Here is a 20173-nt window from a genome sequence, read left to right as displayed (position 1 = left end):
TAGGAGCTGGAAGAATTAATATTATGAAAATGGCTGTTTGGGGTTGCAGATGTAGCTCAGTTTATAAGTGACTGCCTAGCATGTCTGAGGCCCTAAGTCAGATCTTTACCACTGTATAAATTGGCCTGGTGACGTATGCATGGAAACCCAGCACTTGAGAGGGAAGGACAGGGTCAGGAGTTGAAGGTCATTAGCCACAGAGTTTGAGGCCAGACTGAGATACAGTCTGGGAGGGAAGGAAGGAAGGAAACTGGCTACCATACCAGGTGGTATCTACAGATTCAATGCAATTGCACCAAAATTCAAAAGCATTCCTAAAAATATTCAAAGCTAGAAAAACCAACCTTGCTTGGAAGCACAAAAACCCCCAGTTAACCAAGTAATCTTAAGCAGAAAGAATAAATATGGGAAGTTATCACCATAAATGACTTCATGTTATATTACAGAGTCATGGAAACAAAAAGACCATGGTATTGATTGGCATTGAACACAGAGATTAATGGCACAAAAACAAAAGACACAGATTAAAAACTCACACTGCTAGAGCCACCTCTTTTTTTTTTTTTTTTTTTAAACAAAGATGCCAAAAATGCTTATAAATGGTGCTGCTGTGAGGCCTGGGTGGCCGTGTGGTCAAGAAGGAAACTAGATATTTATCTCACCCTGCACAAGTCAATTCCAAATACAGCAATATTTCCATGTAAGATGTGAAACTTAAACTGTTAAGAAAAAGAAGTGGACGGGCGTGGAAAAAAGAAAAAAGAAAAAGAAGTGGGAAAATCAGGAAAGGAAAATAAAACAGCAAATGCACTGGCTGCTGGTGGTACACACTTATCCCAGCACTCAGGAGACAGGCGGGGGGGGGGGGGGGGGGGGGGTGTCTCTGAGTTCAAAGCCGACCTGGTCTACAGAGTCTACAGAGTGAGTTCCAGGATAGCCAGGGCTACACAGTGAAACCTTGTCTTGAAAAACCAGGAAAAAAGAAAATAGTAAATGCTGGCCTGGATGTGGACAAAAGGGAACCTTTATATACTGCCAATAAGAATCTAAACTATGACTGTGACCTCTACAGAAATCAGTGTGGAAGTTTCTCGTAACGCTGTACACTGATGTGCATCCCCTTGATGTTCACCCAAAGGATAGAAGTCAGACTGTCTGGGACACTAGTTCATCGGCATGCACTGCAGCAGTGTTCACAATAGCTAAGATATGCAACCAGCTTAGGTGTCCAACATCAGACATGAAATAGAGGTAAGGAAAACGTCACATACTCTGGGCTTTCTTTAGCCATGAAGAATGAAGTTTTGTACATTTGTGGAAAATGAACGCAACAGGAGACAATACCGTGAATTACCAGTCTCCGAAGACAAGTATCGTATCCTGTTTTCTCTTGTTTGTGGTTCCTAAATTCCAGTCACTTAAAATGATATATATTAAAACAGAAGCAAAGGGACAGGGAGGGAAGAAGGCTGATGGGTGAGAATGGGGGTGAGAAAAGAGCAGACGGGGAGAGGGGTGTGCCCAACACACAACGTAGATCTGTTAAATAATTTTAAAAGGCAGTTCAGCAGGCCCAGAGCTAAATGAAGAGGACAGCTTTCTTTACATGGGAGATTTACTTTGATTTGGGGAAATTTCCAATGGACCTCCTATGGTTTTAGCTGTTAGTTTCTGTAACAGGAAAATTTTCCTTTTAAACTTGGAAAATGAAGTTGACCTGCTCAGTGAACCCATCATGCCTTTTTAATAAGTCAGAGGTGGCCCGACAGTGGTGGCGCATGCCTTTAATCCCAGCACTCTGGAGGCAGAAGCAGGTTAACCTCTTGAGTTCAAGGCCAGCCAGGACTACACAGGGAAACCCTGTCTCAAAACAAGACTTGGGGCTGGTGCTATTAGGACACCTGGTTCCCAAACCTCCAAGAATCTGGCAGGATATGGTTCTACTGAGAACTCTGACCACTGTTCAGTCGTTTATTTTACATCTCTAGAGTCCCAGCCCAACTCCATATTTTACTTTTCAAGGGCTAGCCCACCCCAGGGACACACAAGCGCTCTGTCCACCTTCAAGTACAGGATAGCCCTCAGCCATGGGTCCCTTGCAGAGCAATCCCAGCCCAGAAAGGTGTGGTACTCAGTCTGACCAGGCCAATCCAGGCTAGCAGTGCTGACCCATATCAGGAGTTCTTGGATTTTCGTTCTTTTCTGGCCCTAGAGGCCATGATTCTGAAGAAAATCCCAGGAGCCAGAGTTCTGAGATAGAAGGCCATGGATGGCAGTAAGTCGGTCAAGATCACATCCTTTTTCTTCTTCCCCACAGCAGCAAGGACATCCTGGGCCACCTCTGCAGGGCTTCTGCCCTGGGCTGTGTTCTTGTCTAGAGCTACAGGAAAGAAAAAGAACATGAGGATAAGTGAGCAGTCATGAGGCCAGCTTCCCAGAGCTCCTCCCAGAAGTAGATGGTTACACTGAGAAAATGAGTAACTGTTTTATGGTTCAAAGCAGGTAAATGGGGATAAAGAGGTATAGACAGGGTGACGGACTGGGAATACCAGTTAGTGTGTGGAACCAACTAACTAGTGAGGGTGCCTGATCATCTGTCTGTGACAGATGTCCAAAGCCCGCACAGGTAGGTCTCAGAGTGGACCCCACCCCACATCTCAAGATTGCCAGGGCTGGAGAGATGGCTCAGCGGTTAAGAGCACTGGCTGCTCTTCCAGAGGTCCTGAGTTCAATTTCCAACAACCACATGGTGGCTCACAACCACCTGTAATGGGATCTGATTCCCTCTTCTGGCATGCATGAAGACAAAACACTCATACATAAAAATACATAAATAGGGGCTGGAGAGATGGCTCAGTGGTTAAGGGCACTGACTGCTCTTCCAGCGGACCTGGGTTCTCACATGGCAGCTCACAACTGTCTGTAACTCCAAGATCTGACACCCTCACACAGTCTATATACATGCAGCAAAACACCAATGCAAATAAGATAAAAATAAATAATTTATTTTTAAAAATATATAAATAAGCCAGGCAATGGTGGCCCATGCCTTTAATCCCAGCACTCAGGAGGCAGAGGCAGGCCAGCCTGGTCTACAGAGCAAGTTCCAAGACAGGCTCCAAAGCCACAAAGAGAGACCCTGTCTCAAAAACAAAAACAAACAAACAAAAACCATATTAAGTAAATAAATCTTGGAGAGGTTGTCAGGCTTGGTGGCAGGTGTTACCCATGAGCCATTTCACTGGCCTGAGAGTCTTCTTGACTTTGGATATTCTACATCTGGGCAACAACCAGTGACTAGGGAATGGTATATCATGTACTCTGTCCTGGCTGGTTCTCAAGGCTGTCAGCGGAAGATGGTAGAGACCATCTTGACCCCATGTGCACCCCTGTGCACTGAGCTGGGAGTAAGCAGCTGTCCCAGTTCCCAGTGGCATGCAAAGGCTGGATCAGGAACAGCTGGGACAGTTAAGAGGGTGTAGGGTAACAGCATCTGATGTTCCCTCTCTGCTGGTGACTCATCCATCTTGCTAACAGCAGAACCAGACGCAGACTCAGAAGAGACCATTAGCACACACCACCCAGAAGCTGAGCTCCCACGGGGATCTGCTCACTGTGTGTCCACCACAGGAGAATGGGAGATTGAGAACAGTTTGAACTAAATTTTCCAGGATGAACAGGTTGGAAGCAGTCTGGTTCCTACCATTGTGGCTTCTGTGAAGAGACTTGGTGTGGCAAGGCAGCTACCCAGATTGGAGTGGTCTTGATTCAGACCTGGTCAGATGGGTGCAAGACCTGCAGGACCTGAGCAGCTGCAGCAGCAGCACAGAACCCATCCTGGGGGCAGGGCTTAGTGTTAGATAGCAGCAGGCCTGCTCCAAGCTCAGGCAGGTAAGGCTGGCTCTCATAGTTGCAGCACACAATGGCCCAAGATGGACGTTCCTGTATGTATAAGCAGGAGTCAGGCTGCTCAACCCATGAGCAGCACCTGCAGGTCAGCTCAGCGCTGCTTCTGGCTGAGTAGGTTGGAGGCTGATACTGCTGCACCCTATCCACGGAACACTCTCCCTGAAACCAGCCATTTCTCCAACACTCTGGGCAGGAACCAATCAAACCAAGTGCCCCCTTCTTCCACTGACCCCGCCCCTACCCCTGCACCCCCAGTAACCTTGAGTTCAATTTACTTAGTCCTAATTATAATATCCCTTGGGAATATTAGTGGGAAGTTTGGTGAGGGATTTTCTGTCCCAATTCTCTACCTATGGGGGATCTTGTTCTAAAAGCTGAATTTGGGATAAGGCCAAAGGGGTCTCAGTGGGGAAATGCCATGCACACAGCAGTCCACATCTGCAACCAACACTCAGGAATCACTTGGGTAGCAGAGTGCTGCATTACAATTGGTAGCTTTCAGTGACGAAGGAGAGAAACCAGACCTACCTCCATATCTGGAGCCATCGGCAGTGACAGCATTTACAGAGAGGTTGGTATAGATGTAGCCAGGGCTTATCACAGTCACCTCAATGTTATCCTGCTCCATCTCAGCACGCAAACAGTCAAAGAATGCCTGGGTTGCATGCTTGGAGGCCGAGTCTGTACGTGTGGACAGAGGCAGAAAGGGTGCTGGTGTGGGTTTCCATTTAAGGTTACATGCAGCACTACAGTAGTCCTGACTCTGACAAGTGCTCTTCGTTCTTGTTCTTAGAAGATACTGAGGTCAGAAGAATAAAGCACTGCCATGCCTTCAGCATCCTCAAATGGTTGTTCTCAATGGTGTGTGCATATGTGTGTGTATACATATATACACACACCTATAAATATATTCAGCCCTGCCAAGGGGATCCCCCAATGACAGAACTGGACCCCACAGGAGCCTTCACAAGTTGTTTCTAGTCCTTGTCCCTGCAGAACATGGTCTCAGAGAGCCTCCCTCATGCAGGGCTGTGCAGATTCAAACCTGACTGCTTCCATAAGGAGGAACCTAAGCCTATTCTGCCTATGAGACAGGCCCCTGTGTTCCCCAGCAGCAGCTCCTCAGTCATGCGCCCGGGCATGGAGACCCTGGTGAGGCTCTTAGGAAGCAAGCCAGCGTCTCCACAGAAAACCCATCTCCTCTAGTTTGGAGTCCTAATGTTTTGTCAAAAGGGGCTCCCATCAGCCAAACATACTGGGAAGGCAAAGCAAGGGGGTCAGAGCAGGCACCAGGAAGCAGCAGGGCTTTGTGGGTAGAGATGCTGGCCTGGATGAGCAGCAGCCCAAGGGATGAGGAGAGCAGCCATTCTGGGTCTTCAAAGCAGAAGTCCACATTGATAGCTGGGTCATTCTAGAACTCCCAGGCCATGGGCTTTCAGCTATGCACAGCAAGCCCACAATGCTGCCAGTAAAAGCTGGCCCCTCCTCTGGGCACACACAGTGCCACTCCCCAATGGGTGTGCTGTGCTGTGAACAGCTCAGTGTCTAACAGCCCGAGGGGATAAAGCCATTTCTGCCACTGCACTGCTAAGAAGGCTGTTCACCACAGGTTAACTCCACCTCCCTAGGGAGCTGGCCAGACTCAGTCTGGTTAACCATCTAGTATCCAGAGCACCGTGCATACCTGCTGCAGTCAGTGGGCTGTCATTAAAGACCAAAGCTAGCAGGAATAAGTCAAAGTGAAATGCGGCATGTAGTAATTCATGACATACTCTGTAAACCTCTACTCCGGTTTAACCACTATTAACACTGTGGCTTAGTTGCTTAATCAATCCTGATGATGGCGTTTTGGTTTTGTTTTTCTGCAGAGTCATCTGAGCAGCCGTAGGTAACTGTCCAGTGCTATCGGGATTAAAACAAGGATGAGACCAGAGAGAGATGCCCATAGAGCATCAGGCTGCACTGCTGTTAAGTGAGTGACAAAGCACAGCTCACTGCATCTTTGAACCAGCGCTGGGCGGCATGCAGATCACTGTGGTGGCAGTGGAAAGCCTAGGGTCTGAAGTTAAGTGAAGGTCCCAGGACACAAAGGAGAGCCAAAAGGCAGAACTGAGGTCCAGGCCTGGGAGAAAGAAAGTGCTTCTGTTTAATGGTCAGCTACCCTTCATTGAGTTGAGTGGTGTCACTGTCCCTCCAAGTGCTGAAACAGCCCAGCCCCTCCTTGGCGGGGCTAGCCAGATTGCACTGGTCCTTGGAGGCAGATGGGCAAAGGCTGTCAGCAAGTCAGCGCTTCCGTTTCAGAGAAAAAGATAACTAAGGAGTTTGTGATACTCCCTTTCAAATCTCCCCCCCATCCCCAAAGACAGGGTGTCTCTGTGTAACCTTGGCTGTCCTGTAGACCAGGCTGGCCTTGAACTCACAGAGATCCAGCTGCCTCTGCCTGCTGAGTGCTGGGATTAAAGGTGTGCCACCACTGCTGGGTACCTTTCATATCTTTTTAACCCCCTCTACAGACTAGAAGCTATACTCTGTGTGTTTGTTTGCATGTGTTAACAGGAGGCCAGACAAACAAAGGGCATCTGAGATCGTAGCCACTCTCTTAGGTAGAAGTGGGCACATGAATAGAAAGAAGCCAACTGGGTGGGTCTTTTTTTGGGGGAAGGGGGTTGGTTTTTCGAGACAGGGTTTCTCTTTGTAGCTTTGGGCCTGTCCTAGAGCTCGCTCTGTAGACCAGGCTGGCCTCGAACTCACAGAGATCCGCCTGGCTCTGCCTCCCAAGCTCTGGAATTAAAGGGGCGCGCCACCAACGCCGGCCCAAGTGGGTGTTTTTAAGATTTGGGTGTTACCTGATGTTTCTACTTCTTCAAGCTTATCTTAATCTAGAGATATCAATATTCAAGGATATACTGTCACAGATCACTACTAAAGGTCAAAGTTTGAGGTGAGGATAGGGGATTCTCCAGTGCCTATGAAAATAGGTGCCACATGCCTTTAATCCTGTCTGGGGGGGGGGATGATGAAGAAAATGGCTAAGGTAATTATGTCATAGCCATTTACTGAATTATATCTAATTAAAAGAACCTATATGCGGGGGTGGAGAGATGGCTCAGAGGTTAAGAGCACTGAATGCTCTTCCAGAGGTCCTGAGTTCAATTCCCAGCACCCACATGGTGGCTCACAACCATCTGCAATGAGATCTGGCACCCTCTTCTGTATACATAATAAATAAATAAATCTTTAAAAAAAAAAAAAAAAGAACCTATATGCTTATCTAGTGGACTGAACAAGTCAGAAACACTAAGTAAAATGTGCTGAGAGGGCTTCAGTCCAGGCCACTGCAGGTCTTCCTCATAACAGCCGTCCACACTGCGCTCTCTCCACTTGCAAGTAAAGATGAGCACCCAGAGGGAGGACCACCTGCCCAAGGTCACCTGAAGGATAGGGAATAAGCTAGGATTTAAACTAAGGTACACAACTGCTTAAAACATTCTGATCAGGGGCTGGAGAGATGGCTTGGTGGTTAAGAGCACTGGCTGCTCTTCCAGAGGACCCAGGTTCAATTCCCAGCACCCACATGGCAGCTCACACCTGTCTGTAACTCAAGTTTCAGAGGATCTGACGCTGTCACACAGGCATAAATTTGGGCAAAACACCAATGAACATAAAATGAAATAAATTATAAAAAACAAAAAACAACATTCTGATCATTGCTGGGCGTGGTAGCGAACACCTTTAGCCCTAACACTTGAGAGGCAGAGGCAGGCAGATCTCTGAGTTCAAGGACAGCCTGATCTACATAGTGAGTTCCAAGATAGCCAAGGCTAAGTAGAAAGACTGTCTCATAAAACAAAACAAAAACCCAGAAAGACTATTCTGATGAAGTTACTAATGTATCTGTAGGGTATTTCTACAGTGTATGAATCTAGCTAATGACACATCATTTTTATAATTAGAAAAAAAAAAAATGCTCTGGGAAAGGAAGGTAAAGTACGTACATGCTGATCGAAAGGGAATGCTGATCTTGCCCTGGATGCTGCTGATGGCGACGATGTGGCCTCGCTTCCTCTTGACCATGGAGGGTAGGAGCGCTGAGGGACAGGGTGGACAATTAGACAGCGTCTCCTAGTCACTGTGCCTGGTGGTGCTGAGGAGACACTACAGTTTTCCATAGAGAACTGTAGCAGAGAGGAGAGAACAGAACACACGAACAGCACAGCCCTTATCCTACTGGGAGCTTGACCTCTGAGCTGAAGTCTGTGTATACATCAAAATATTGCCTTCGGTGGGATGCATGGAGCAGAAATGCAAAAGCTGCATCAGTGAGACCAGCACTGATATGAGGGTGCAAAACAGACACAATGCAGATATAAACACAGAAAAAGCAAAACACCCAGACGAATGACCACACCCACTGCAAGGGGCAAAATGGACAGGAACAGACAGTGTCTCACTAAAAAGAAACCAAGATTAACAGGCGTGCTAATGACTGTGCTTATATCTCCTACCCTAAGATGCCACCTACCTTTTGTTAGAGCAATGGGGCCAAAATAGTTGATCTCCATCACCCTCCTGTCCACGTCCACTATGGTATCACTGATGGCACCACGGTAGCTGACCCCAGCGTTATTGATGAGGATGTCCACATAGCCAAAGCACTGTAGGATCTCAGCTGCTCCTGCAGCAATAGCACCAGGGTCTGCGAGGTCGAAGGTCACCGTGTAAGGTTTGTGTGTCTGTCCCTGGCCAAATAAAAACAAAAACAAAATGCACCTCCTGAGTGACAGCCATGTTCCTACTCTTCAGAGTTTTGGGACTGGCCCACTCAGCACAAATGCAATAGTTTGTGCCAACCCTCTTCCAAAGATGCAGCCTATGAAGTTCCTGTCTGAGGTGTTCACATCTACCTGGACAAATTTCTCCGAGATTGAAGCTGACTGCTATACCCCACAAGATGTGACCACAGGCCCCTCTTACTTTCATCAGCTAATAAACTGACCCACGGGTCAGGATCATGTATGATGTGAACATACTTGTATGGTGTGTACATTACCACATAAGTTATTAACAATAGCTACCTTGATTATACTCAACAGTCATCAAGGCCCAGCTGCCGTCCACCCCAGGTGGTTAGTTCTACTCATCTGTTTATGAAATGTTATCATGTATTCCCGGAAGGCCTAGCACTGGGACACAGCAGAAAGGAGGCCAGACATAGCTCCCGACCCAGACTGGAGGGGAGGAATTAACCTCCATAATCATAAAAACTGCTGCAAAGTACCAGGTGCTGGAGGAGCGGGCCCAGCACAGTTCTGCTGCACAGCTCAGGAGAGGAGAGAGGGAGTGAGGGGAGGCAGAGAGGATGGCGGAGTGGGAGGCTCTGGAAACCCATCTCCATCTGGAAATGAAACCCTGTGGAGTGACTTGAAGTTCCAGGCTACCTGAACGTACCTTCCAAGGGAGTGCTCTGCTGGCAAATCACAGCTACCAGGGGTGGGTTGCAGCCACCAGGCTGCTGGTAGCTGCTGCCACCAAAACCTGGCAGGCAACAGTGCAAAAGGCAGACCCTATTTCTGGTGTAGCCTGGGGGGACCCAGAGTGGGCGAGAAGGAACTTAGCCGCCACATATTGCTGACCTACCACTCGTGCCTGAGGGGGGCATGGAGGATGTTGGAACAGCCATCATTGAATACAGCTGCCAGCAGACTGCTTTGGAACATCAAAATTAATCTCTAAAAAAGAATCCCCAGGAGGATGAGATACTAGATCTAATAACAAAGACATTAAAATAACTATCTCTACAATGCTGCAAGAATGAAGGAAGACATTGGCAACAACAGGAAATAGATGAATAATAATTTTTTAAAAAGTGAGTATTTCAATAAAGGGAAAAATTACAAAAAGAAATTCTAGCCAGGTGGTGGTAGCGTACATCTTTGATCCCAGCACTCAGGAGGCAGAATCAGGTAGATCTCTGAGTTTGATGACAACCTGGTCCACAGAGTGAGTCCCAGGACAGCCAGGGCAACACAGAGAAACCCTGTCTTGAAAAACAAAACAACAAAAAGCAAACGAACTCAAATTCTAGAGCTTAAGTATACTAAGTGAGGCTGTGGGAAAGTCACCAGAGTTTAGAAGCAGGTGAGGAAAGAGAAGAAGAAATCTGTGAACCCAAAATATAATCATTTAAATTAACAAATCTAAAAGAGAAAAGAAAAAACAAAGACAGAGCCTAAAAAATCTATAGTGTTTTGTCAAGCAAGCCAACATGGGAAATGTGGAGCTCTGAGTATTTAACTATGAAATGGCCAACCAAAGACATGAGTCAGCGCCATCTAAGAGGCTCCACACCAACCAGATGAACTGGTGACCCACAGTGCGACCAATTAGAAGCCAGTGGTGTCTTGAGAGCAGCAACAGAAACAGTGCCTCACATATAGGCCCTCCATAAGAATACCAGCCCATGTTTCACCAGAAACCTTGAGGGCTAAAAGAAGCAGGTCAATATATTCAAAGTTATAAGAAAACACTAAATCATATAGCATAACAGCTCTTCAAAACTGAAGGAGAGATGAAGGCATTCCCAGGTCTATTAGATCTGTCCTGCAAGGAATGTTCAAGAGAAAGGCTCAAATATAGCTGAGTTGACTGGGTGCTTGCCCAGTGTGCTTGAAGCCCTGGGTTCAATCTCCAACAACATGTAAACTGGCTCCGTGAGACCTGACTAAAAAACAAAACCAGCAAGATTAAAAAAAGAAAGAAAGGTCTCTAGCCAAGTGATGCATGGGGAATTATAACACCTAGTGTTACTGGAATTTGGATGTGTAACTGTCTTTTGCTTTCTACATAATTAAAACAAGTGAATTTTAAAAGATCATTAATCCATTACTAGGCAAACTACAGAAAGATGTACTATGTGACATGTACTATGTGACATAATGGCATAAACAGAGACACGGACAACATCAATTTTACGTGCTCCTGAAGTTAGCAGGCAAAATGGTAGTGTCACAACAAGTGTGATCTCCAATGAGGAACCTGCCTGACTCCATTTTGAAGACAGGGGTCATTATGCTGTACTGTTAAAAATAAGTTTCTGAGTTGAGTGGTGGTGGTGGTGGTGGTGGTGGTGGTGGTGGTGGTGGTGCAGCACACCTTTAATCCCAGTACTGAGGAGGCAGAGCCAGGTAGATCTCTTGAGTTCAAGGCTAGCCTAGTCTACCTAGCAAGTCCCAGGACAGCCAGGGCTATACAGAGAAACCCTGTCTGGAACCCCGTCCCAGAAACAGAAAAAGAAAAAAATTAATAATTGATTTTACACAGTGAAACCCTGACTCAAACGAACAAAAGTTTCAATTTACTGTAAGAGCTGAGTTGCTGCTTTTAAGGCCGTCTCCCAGAGCCTGTCTTGCCCCAACCCATGGCCTTGACTTGTTTTTGAGAACACCCTGACTCTCTGACCCTCCTTAACCCTCCCTAATCACATGGCAACCACATGGTGTTTTCTGAGATCTTCCTGTACTTACGGCCCACTGTCTCTCTTCTGTAAACCTGCTGGTGAGTTTACTCCTTGAAAGGGGCCTAAGAAGGGACTCGGGGCTGTTCTCTTTGACCCCACTTAGAGGCAGTCACTGGAAAGCTCTGGGGTGCACTTCAATAAAGTCAAGCTTGCTTCAAACTTGGCTCAGAATTGAGGTAGTGATCTTATTCTCACCCTATGGGTGAGCGAGCACCCTGACCACAAAGGAAATAGGCATGTCAGGAAATGAGATGGGAATCAATACTACCATCAAAAAAGAAAATCAGAGCTGGGCGGTGGTGGCGAAAAGATAGACACATTTTGGGCATTTAGCTCAAAATCATAAAACGTACATAAAGGGTGAAAGTGATGGAAAGAAATGCTTCTGAGCATGCTTAGCATGCGCCATAAAGAAAAGAATACTTTGAAGGTGCATGTACCTTGTCCAGTGGCTAAGCGAATGGTGTTTTCCATTGTTCCCCTCTGCTGATTGACTTGTGTGTATACATGTGTCTGCATGTGAGCTTGTGCATGTGAGAGTGGAGGTGCCTGAAGAGTTCAGATGGCCGAGCGGTGGTGCTGCTCCCTTTAATCCCAGCACTCGGGAGGCAGAGGCAAGTGGATTCCTGGTCTACAGAGCGAGTTCCAGGAAAGGTGCAAAAGCTACATAGAGATAACCTGTCTTGAAAAACAACAACAACTACAACAAAAAAAATCAGTTTTTCAACAAAGATGATTAAAGAAGAAATGAGGGGTTAAAATTAAAAGCTAGGAAGCATATAGATAATAGAATAGCAAATAGCAAAAGGTCCCTCCTGGTCAGAAAATACTTTAAATGTAAATAGAGTGCCCCACGGTGTTGGCACAGCCTTTAATATTGTATTTTAAAAGTGGCGGGAATGGGCTGGAGAGATGGCTCAGAGGTTAAAAGCACTGACTCTTCTTCAAGAGTCCTGAGTTCAATTCCCAGCAACCACATGGTGGCTCACAACTATCTGTAATGAGATCTGGTGCCCTCCTCTGGAATGCAGGCATACATGCAGGCAGACCATGGATATATAATAAATGAATTTTTTTTAAAAAGTGGCGAGAAGGAGTTACACCATACAACAGGCCCACGTGGGAAGTTTATTGAGGGGAGAGGAGAGAAAGGGACAGAAATGGGGCAGAGACTGGTCCCTGGGGACTAGAGCGCAGGAAGAGAAAGAGCTGGGAGGTGTACAAGGCCTTTTATAAGGAAACATAGCGAATGTGCACAGTGGTGCTCTTAGTGACTGCAGCTGCGGAGGGCAGGCCAGTACAGAAGTCTAAATGCTAACATTTAATCTCAGCACTCAGGAGGCAGAGGCAGGTGGATCTCGAGTTTTCAGCCAGCGTGGTCTACAAAGTGAGTTCCAGAACAGCCAAGGCTACACAGAGAAACCCTGTCTCAAAAAACTAAAACAAGGGGTTGGGGATTTAGCTCGGTGGTAGAGCGCTTGCCTAGCAAGCACAAGGCCCTGGTTCGATCCTCAGCTTAAAAAAAAAAAAAAAAAAAAAAACTGAAACAACAAAAAAAAAGTAATTAGAATAAACTCTCTAATCATATAGAGACTGACAAAATTTAGTTAGTTTTTTTTGGGGAGCTGAGGATCGAACCCAGGGCCTTGCGCTTGCTAGATAAGCGCTCTACCACTGAGCTAAATCCCCAACCCCAAAATTTATTTTTTAAATACATAATTTGTTTCTATTTTATGCTCACTAGCATTTTGCCTGAATGTATGTCTGTATGAGGATGTCAAAAGCCTTGTGAGCTGCCATGTGGGTGCTGGGAATTGAACTTGGGTCCTCTGGAAGAGCAGCCAGTGCTCTTAACCGCTGAACCATCTCTCCAACCCCCAACAAAATGAATTTTTTAAAAACAATCCAACTATATGTTATATATGAAAGGCTCACTTGAGATCTAGACATAAAGATGCCTCATGTAAACAGCAACCAAGAGGGAGATACAGTAACTACACTACCATTAGATAAAATAGACTTTAAATGTCAAAGAAACAGTACAAGGATGTTATATATTAGAAGTTTAGGTCAAGCGGTGGTGGTGCACACCTTTAATCCCAGCACTCGGGAGGTAGAGGCAGGCAGATCTCTGTGAGTTCAAAGCCAGCCTGGTCTACCAAGTGAGTTCCAGGAAAGGTGCAAAGCTACACAGAGAAACCCTGTCTCAAAAAACCAAAAAAGAAGTTTATTACGAAAAAATATAAGATCAAACATTTATGTAATAACAAATAATTCTGCCAGGCGTAGTGGTACTCGCCTTTAATCCCAGCATTTTGGGGACAGAGGTAAACAGATCTATGTGAGTTCAAAGCCAGCCTGTCCTACAGAGTGAGTTCTAGGGCAGCTAGGGCTACAAAGAAAGACCCTGTCTCAAAAAGCAAAAAAAAATTAAAGAAAAGAGAAAATTACAGAGTGAAATTGGACCTTTTCCTAATACTATATATAAAGTTAACTGAAGCAGAGCTGATGATATGGCTCAGTGGTTTAAAAAAAATAGTACTATAAATGTTGTAAGACAATTTTTTTAAAGAGTTTGTTTGTTTGTTTATTTAGTATTGTGTTCTACCTGCATGTATGCCTTCATGCCAGAAGAGGGCACCAGATCTCACTATAGATAGTTGTGAGCCACCATGTGGTTGCTGGGAATTGAACTCAGGACCTCTGGAAGAGCAGCCAGTGTTATTAACCTCTGATCATCTCTCCAGATAGTGGAACAACTTCTGTTTGTTTGTCTTTTTGTTTTCTTTTTCAAGACAGGGTTTCTCTGTGTAGCCTTGGCTATCCTGGAACTCACTCTGTAGACCAGGCTCAAACTCACAGAGATCCGTCTGCCTCTGCCTCCCAAGCACTGGAATTAAAGGCATGCACCACTGCCCAGCTGGTAAGACAATTAAAAAAAAAAATCATCACCACTTCTCCAGCCAACACCAGATGAGTATGAAGAAGACTTCCCTAGCTGTTAGCATAGGCAGTGGTGGCTGGTAGCTGATGGCCATGTTGGGATATAAAATGTGGATGGTTCTCAAACTGCTTGGAGCCTGCTGCCTTCCAGTAGAATGTGATCACATGGATAGATGGATGCCTTGTAGCTCAGCAGTCCTAGAGTAGGCTACTGTGGCCTACGACAGGTCTTCCTTCCCCTGAACCCTTGCTGTAAGCTCACCTGGGAGGTAGAGGAACCAGCAAGTTCCCTGGTGAGTTCTTCAAGGGCTTCCACATTTCGACCACAGAGCACCAGCTTAGCCCCCGCAGCATGGAAGACTCTGGCACATTCTAAGGGAAAAGAAAAGAACTCTGACAGCTGTAATTATCCAGTGCCATTTTTCTTCCAAGCAGATCAGTTCAAAGTCACCCAGCGTTGCAGAATGCCTGCTTCTCATATACTTGACACGTATATGTAGACCAGTGTGGAGCTGGGAGGTAAGGTTAGTGTAGGGTTCCCATCCAAAGATATGACACACATTTATGGGGCAGAGAAAAGCCAGGAAGGTGGACAGGTTTGTGAGTACATTGCTCAGAACTTCCCATGGTGTTCTCATGTGGTCCTGAGCAACCCTGTGGGCATCAACTCACTTGTTATTGATGAAGCCCAGCGAGGCTAAGCAGAGTTCAAGACCAACAAGCAGAGAACCTGTTCAGTAAACTCAACCCACTTCCACAAGTGGTGCGAGTTCTCCCATGGCTGTGGTTGGTCCCTGGAGGCTGCCTTCCAGTGCCAACGCTGCTGCCCAGACCACTAATGCACCGGCAGACACACATGCACAGTTCTTTGGAAAAATCAAAGCAGAAAGGCTGGGCCCTTCGGGAGTCCTGACCCTGAAGGGTAAGTGCAGAGGAAATACTGGAGGCAGGGGACTAGGCCATGGAAGGTGATTGATGCTGGGCCTAAGGCCTTTCTGGGCCAGAGAAGATGTTCAGGCAGCAAAATCAAGTGGGGTGATAGGGGAATGCCTCTTCCTCCTTGTTTACTCCCCCAAACATGTCCTAGCTAACTCTCAGTACCCCAATGTGACACACGCCTTTAATCCCAGAAATCCAGCCTTTAGTCCCAGAAATCCAGTCTTTAATCCCAGAAATCCAGCCTTTAATCCCAGAAATCCAGCCTTTAGTCCCAGAAATCCAGCCTTTAATCCCAGAAATCCAGCCTTTAATCCCAGGGAGTGACGGTAGAAAGTAGAAAGGTATATAAGGTGTGAAGACCAGAAACTAGCAGCGTTTGGCTGGTTAAGCATTTGGCTGGTTAAGCATTTGGCTGGTTAAGCTTTTGGCTGGTTAAGCTTTTAGGCTTTGGAGCAACACAGCTGAGAGCCATTGGGATGAGGACTCAGAAGCTTCCAGTCTGAGGAAACAAGACCAGCTGAGGAACTGGCAAGCTGAGGTAGCTGTGGCTTGTTCTATCTCTCTGATCTTCCAGCGTTCACCCCAATAACTGGCCTCGGGTTTGATTTTATTAATAAGAACCTTTAAGATTCATACTATGCCCCAACATCTGCAGTTTAGACAGAGTGGAGCCCAGTGTTCTGGAGAACGGACTTAAGCTAGGTCTATACACAACTCTAGCTTTCTTTTGCTTATAGGTTCTGTGATAACCGCCTACGTTACAATCTGTTTCTCCCTTTCCCCCATAAGATATAAATAGTAATACCTCATCCAGGAGAGACTGAGGTTGAATGAGGTAAAGTAGGTAATCACTTCATAGGTAAAGCATTATGAAGTATTTTTAATGCCTGTCTTGAATACTTGAACCTTTCTGTTGTTTGGAGACAAGGCCTCATGCAGCCTAGTCTGGCCTTCAAACTCACCAAGAAGCTGAGGATGGCCTTGAACTCTTGATGCTCTTGCTTCTACCATCCAAGTGTTAGGATACAGGCACGCACCACCTTGCCTGGCTAATGCTTTAATGTTTCCAAACTGCCCCTCAAAAGTGTCCTACAAACTAAGCAGCTGGCGGAACATTGAGTGTCCTGAGAGGTCATATTGCTGTCAAACATGGCAGCTGGGCATGGACACGATCATGGACATGGTCATGGTCATGATAAATTGGTACTTCCAGATTACAGACAGTGGAAAACAGAAGGGACACCATTAGAAACAGTCCAGAAGAAGCTTGCTGCATGAGGACTGAGGGATCCGTGGGCTCACAATGAGGCTTGGAGATACATGGGTAGCTTTGAAGAAAATATCTCCTTCATGAGCGTGTTGTTCAAAAGGTTCAATGGGGCTTTGCTGCATTTGTGGTAGCTCTAGGGGCTGAACATTTCCTGACCTCCCCGAGTGATGATAAGAAGCATCACTGAAGACAGCACCTGGAATTATCTTGTGACTTCTCTCTCATAATCCTAAGATTTCCCCACTCTAGCATCCTTGACTATATATATGATTGTCCGTGAAAGAATGGTTCAATAAAAAAGGAAAAACTCTAAAAAACAAACAAACTAACTAAGCAGCTGGCATAAGTGTAAACTTGTCTTACAAGTGCTCGTGCAGGGCTGGAGAGATGGCTCAGAGGTTAAGAGCACTGCTTGTTCTTCCAGAGGTCTGGAGTTCAATTCCCAGCAACCACATGGTGGCTCACAAGCATCTGTAATGAGATCTGGCGTGCAGGTAGAACACTGTATACATAATAAATAAATCTTAAAAAAAAAAAAAAAAAAAAAAAAACCCAAGTGCCCGTGCAGCTGTCTTCTCAGGACACATGGGTCCCCAACAGGTCTCTGATCCAATCTGAGAGGCCCAGGCAGTCTAGAGGTTTCTTAGGCACTATGGCTAAGAAGGATGGGACAAGCCTGCCTTGCAGGGCAATTCAACCTCTGAAAGCCATCACCAAGCTATCATTTGCTTATCTGAGAAGGGTCAGGGTCAAAGGTCTACTGTACACTGTGCGTAGAGAGGAAACAACCTTCCCTCACACAAGAGCTGGGTAAGAGAGCAGAAGAAAGTCATGTCCTTCACAAAAAAGAGAGGTGCTCTGCCAACTGAGCGGCTCATGGACCGGCTCATGGGACAGGGAGGTACTTCTGTGCCCTGTGGCTGTTCCTTCAGCCTCCTGCACAGCATTCCCCAGCATATCAGGCCAGCAGCCCTCACCCTTCTGAAGGAGGTGCTAAGCACAACAGGGTCCTGTCATTTCTGAAGGAGGCCAACAACTTTGTTCACAGGCTCGTCCTGATGGAAGGCTAGCTCCTGAGGCCAGACCTTATTTACTACATGGCTTACTACAGCACCCCACGGGGCGGAAGCTTGGGCCCTGCAGGGTTCCTCACCCTGTCTTGTCCTGTCCTGACCAAGAGATGGGACATTTTAGGAAGTGATGCATAGGAACGAGAGTGAGGAGTCATACTGGTGCCTAGACAGCTTCTAGAAAATGATCTAGATTTTATGTGAGCTTTGCGTACTAGAGATGCCTAAAAGGGGGGAAATTAAAATCGATGTAGTGACAGAGGTGAGAACAGCCTGGAAAGATTCCACTTTCGCTTCCTGGAAAAGCTGACACAGGAGGCAGGATGGCCAAGGGAAGAGGCCAGCAGTTATCTACGGCTGCAAACAAGTCCCTAGCACTGCTGGTGTGCTTGGGCTCTACAAGACAGCTGTGCATAACCGTGCTTCAGGCTGGCACAAGTCGGCATCCAGAACATCCAAATCCTTCTGGACATTTAGTCAGTGTTCTACAAGGACAAGGTTCATGTAGCTTAAATGCACAAAACAGAAGACAAACTTTGAGAATCAGTCTATCTGAAAACGTATTCTATAACACTGACCCTCGGGGCAGCAGACACAGTAGGCAGGATGCTAGAGGACAGCAGCATTTCCCCAGCAGCAACCAGGCAGGTATATATCTCTGAGGTGGCCTCCTAAGGCTCTGTCCCACTGAACCCAGATGGACTCCTGCTGCTAAGGCCTTATGTGAGCAGAATGTAAGCACACTGATGGAGGCACAGAAGAGTGCACTATGCTCAGGTGCAGTTTCTTCAATCCCATTTCTGGTACTGGGAGAGAAAGCGCAGATAACAGACAATGGCCTACACATCCACATGTCCGGCCCCCCGCCCTGCATCACTCCAATCTAGCCAGCTGTCACTCTCCAAGGACTTGGAAATTTGTTCTTCTCAAGCTAGGCATGGGAATCTCAGCAGCAGGGAAGCAGAGGCCACAGGACCATCACAAGTTCAAGGCCAACCTGGTCTATATAAGCAGGTTCTTAGCCAGTTAGGGCTTCACAGTGAGACCCTGTCTCAAAAAACATAAAAATAGGCCCAAATTGCTCCTCTTCAGTGAGATCCAATAAGCAGCTGCTGACTGCCCTATTTGTAGTAGCTAAGTGAGGTCAGAGGCCTGACCAATGCACAGGGCCTAGCACAGCTGTACTTCCAGCACTCCAGAGGCAGAAGCATGCAGATCTCTGAGTTGGAGGCCAGCCTGGTCTACTAAGTGAATTCCAGGACAGCCAGGGCTACACAGAGAAACCCTGTCTCTAAAGATCTAAAGGCAAACCCGGGGTCACCCTCAGAGACCTCACCTACCAGCCATAGCATCAGGTATACAAGTGAGCTCGAGGGCCTTCCTTCACTCCCCTGGCACACCACAGGCCTGTCTGCTCCTTTGTGTTCCTCTCACACCCACCTTCCACACCTTCCACACCCTTTTGCTCCCACCTGTGGATGAATCTGGACTATCCCTGTGACTCACACATTCTTTGAAGGGCTCCTCGCTTCCCTAGCTGCGCCTTTAGGATTGAGCTCTGGAGTCAGACCTGGGTTTGGCTCCTGTCTCTGCAGCAGCTGCTGCTGCTCTAAGGCCTAATCATGGCGTCTGGACTATCAGCTGGGAGGGCACAGTGAGGGCACTGGTTACTGTCCCTCCCCACCACGCCTGTTGGGAACACACTGCTGAGGCACAATCCCAGGGCTCCTCAACCTTCCTCCCTGGAATGGCACACAGGGAGCTGTTATGGGGAGCAGAGGCTGAGGGAGGAGGGCAGGTGCCCTACATGGCAGGTGTGTCGTAAGCCTCTGCCTAGGCTGCTGGAGTCTTTGACAGAGCTCCAGGGAAGGAAAGGGCTGAGCTTCATCGAGCACACTTTCCCCATGACTCAGAGGTGTCACTGAAGGGCAAGGGCACTGAGCTGGAAGGCCTAGGTGTGGAAAGCCGGGGCCTCATGGACCTGACCTCTAATCCTGCTAAGTCCCTGATGGGGAAGAGGGGAAATCGTGGAAGCCAGCGCCAAGCTCTAAACCCAGAAAACGGTGAACACACCCATTCACCTAGTTCTCCATATCTGAAAACCCCTCTCTCAATAAGCAGCAAGGCTGAGGAAGGCCACTGCTTCCCAGCAGCAGCCTCTACACTTGCCCTCATCCTCCACACTGAGGCTCAGGCCTTTCTCACCCCTCACAGGCCCCTTCTTTCCTATTGGACCATGGACAGCAGATCCCTTGCACATGTCCTGTGATGCCCATGAAGCCTGCTGATTCCACTCCTGGCATCACAGACCCATGACTTACCTCTGCCGAGCCCTGAGGTGGCACCTGTAACCACCACCACAGCATTCCTCAGGTAAGCCTTTGAGCGGATCCGCTGTAGCACCCGGAAGAGGCTGAAAATCCCCAGGCAGCCAAACAGCAGGGGCAGGATGGTTGTCTGGGTGACCAAGTCCATGACCCTGTCCTTCAGCATACTCTTCCTGGAAGAATCAAAGCAAATCGATCA

The 20173-nt window shown here is 47.1% G+C and overlaps 1 protein-coding gene and 1 pseudogene across 2 annotated transcripts in view; one reads left to right on the top strand and one right to left on the bottom strand.

Annotated features, from left to right (window-relative positions):
• Positions 1–1941: 1941 nt before the first annotated feature.
• The window catches only part of Dhrs7b (dehydrogenase/reductase 7B), a 30378-nt gene continuing 12146 nt past the window's right edge, over positions 1942–20173 (bottom strand). For both annotated transcript variants that reach the window (XM_036197471.1, XM_036197472.1), the window contains 6 exons: positions 19969–20147; positions 14631–14740; positions 8432–8648; positions 7905–7997; positions 4438–4590; positions 1942–2380 (listed from right to left, as the gene is read on the bottom strand). In XM_036197471.1, the coding sequence (XP_036053364.1) occupies positions 2175–2380; positions 4438–4590; positions 7905–7997; positions 8432–8648; positions 14631–14740; positions 19969–20147 (958 nt within the window). In that variant the 3' untranslated portion in view covers positions 1942–2174. The remainder of the gene's footprint in view (positions 2381–4437; positions 4591–7904; positions 7998–8431; positions 8649–14630; positions 14741–19968; positions 20148–20173) is intronic.
• Positions 16457–16849, top strand: LOC118589842 (annotated as a pseudogene).

Source organism: Onychomys torridus, chromosome 8, assembly GCF_903995425.1.
Source record: "Onychomys torridus chromosome 8, mOncTor1.1, whole genome shotgun sequence".
NCBI lineage: Eukaryota > Metazoa > Chordata > Mammalia > Rodentia > Cricetidae > Onychomys > Onychomys torridus.
Note: the sequence above shows the minus strand (reverse complement) of the source record. Positions and strands in the feature narration are given on the sequence as shown.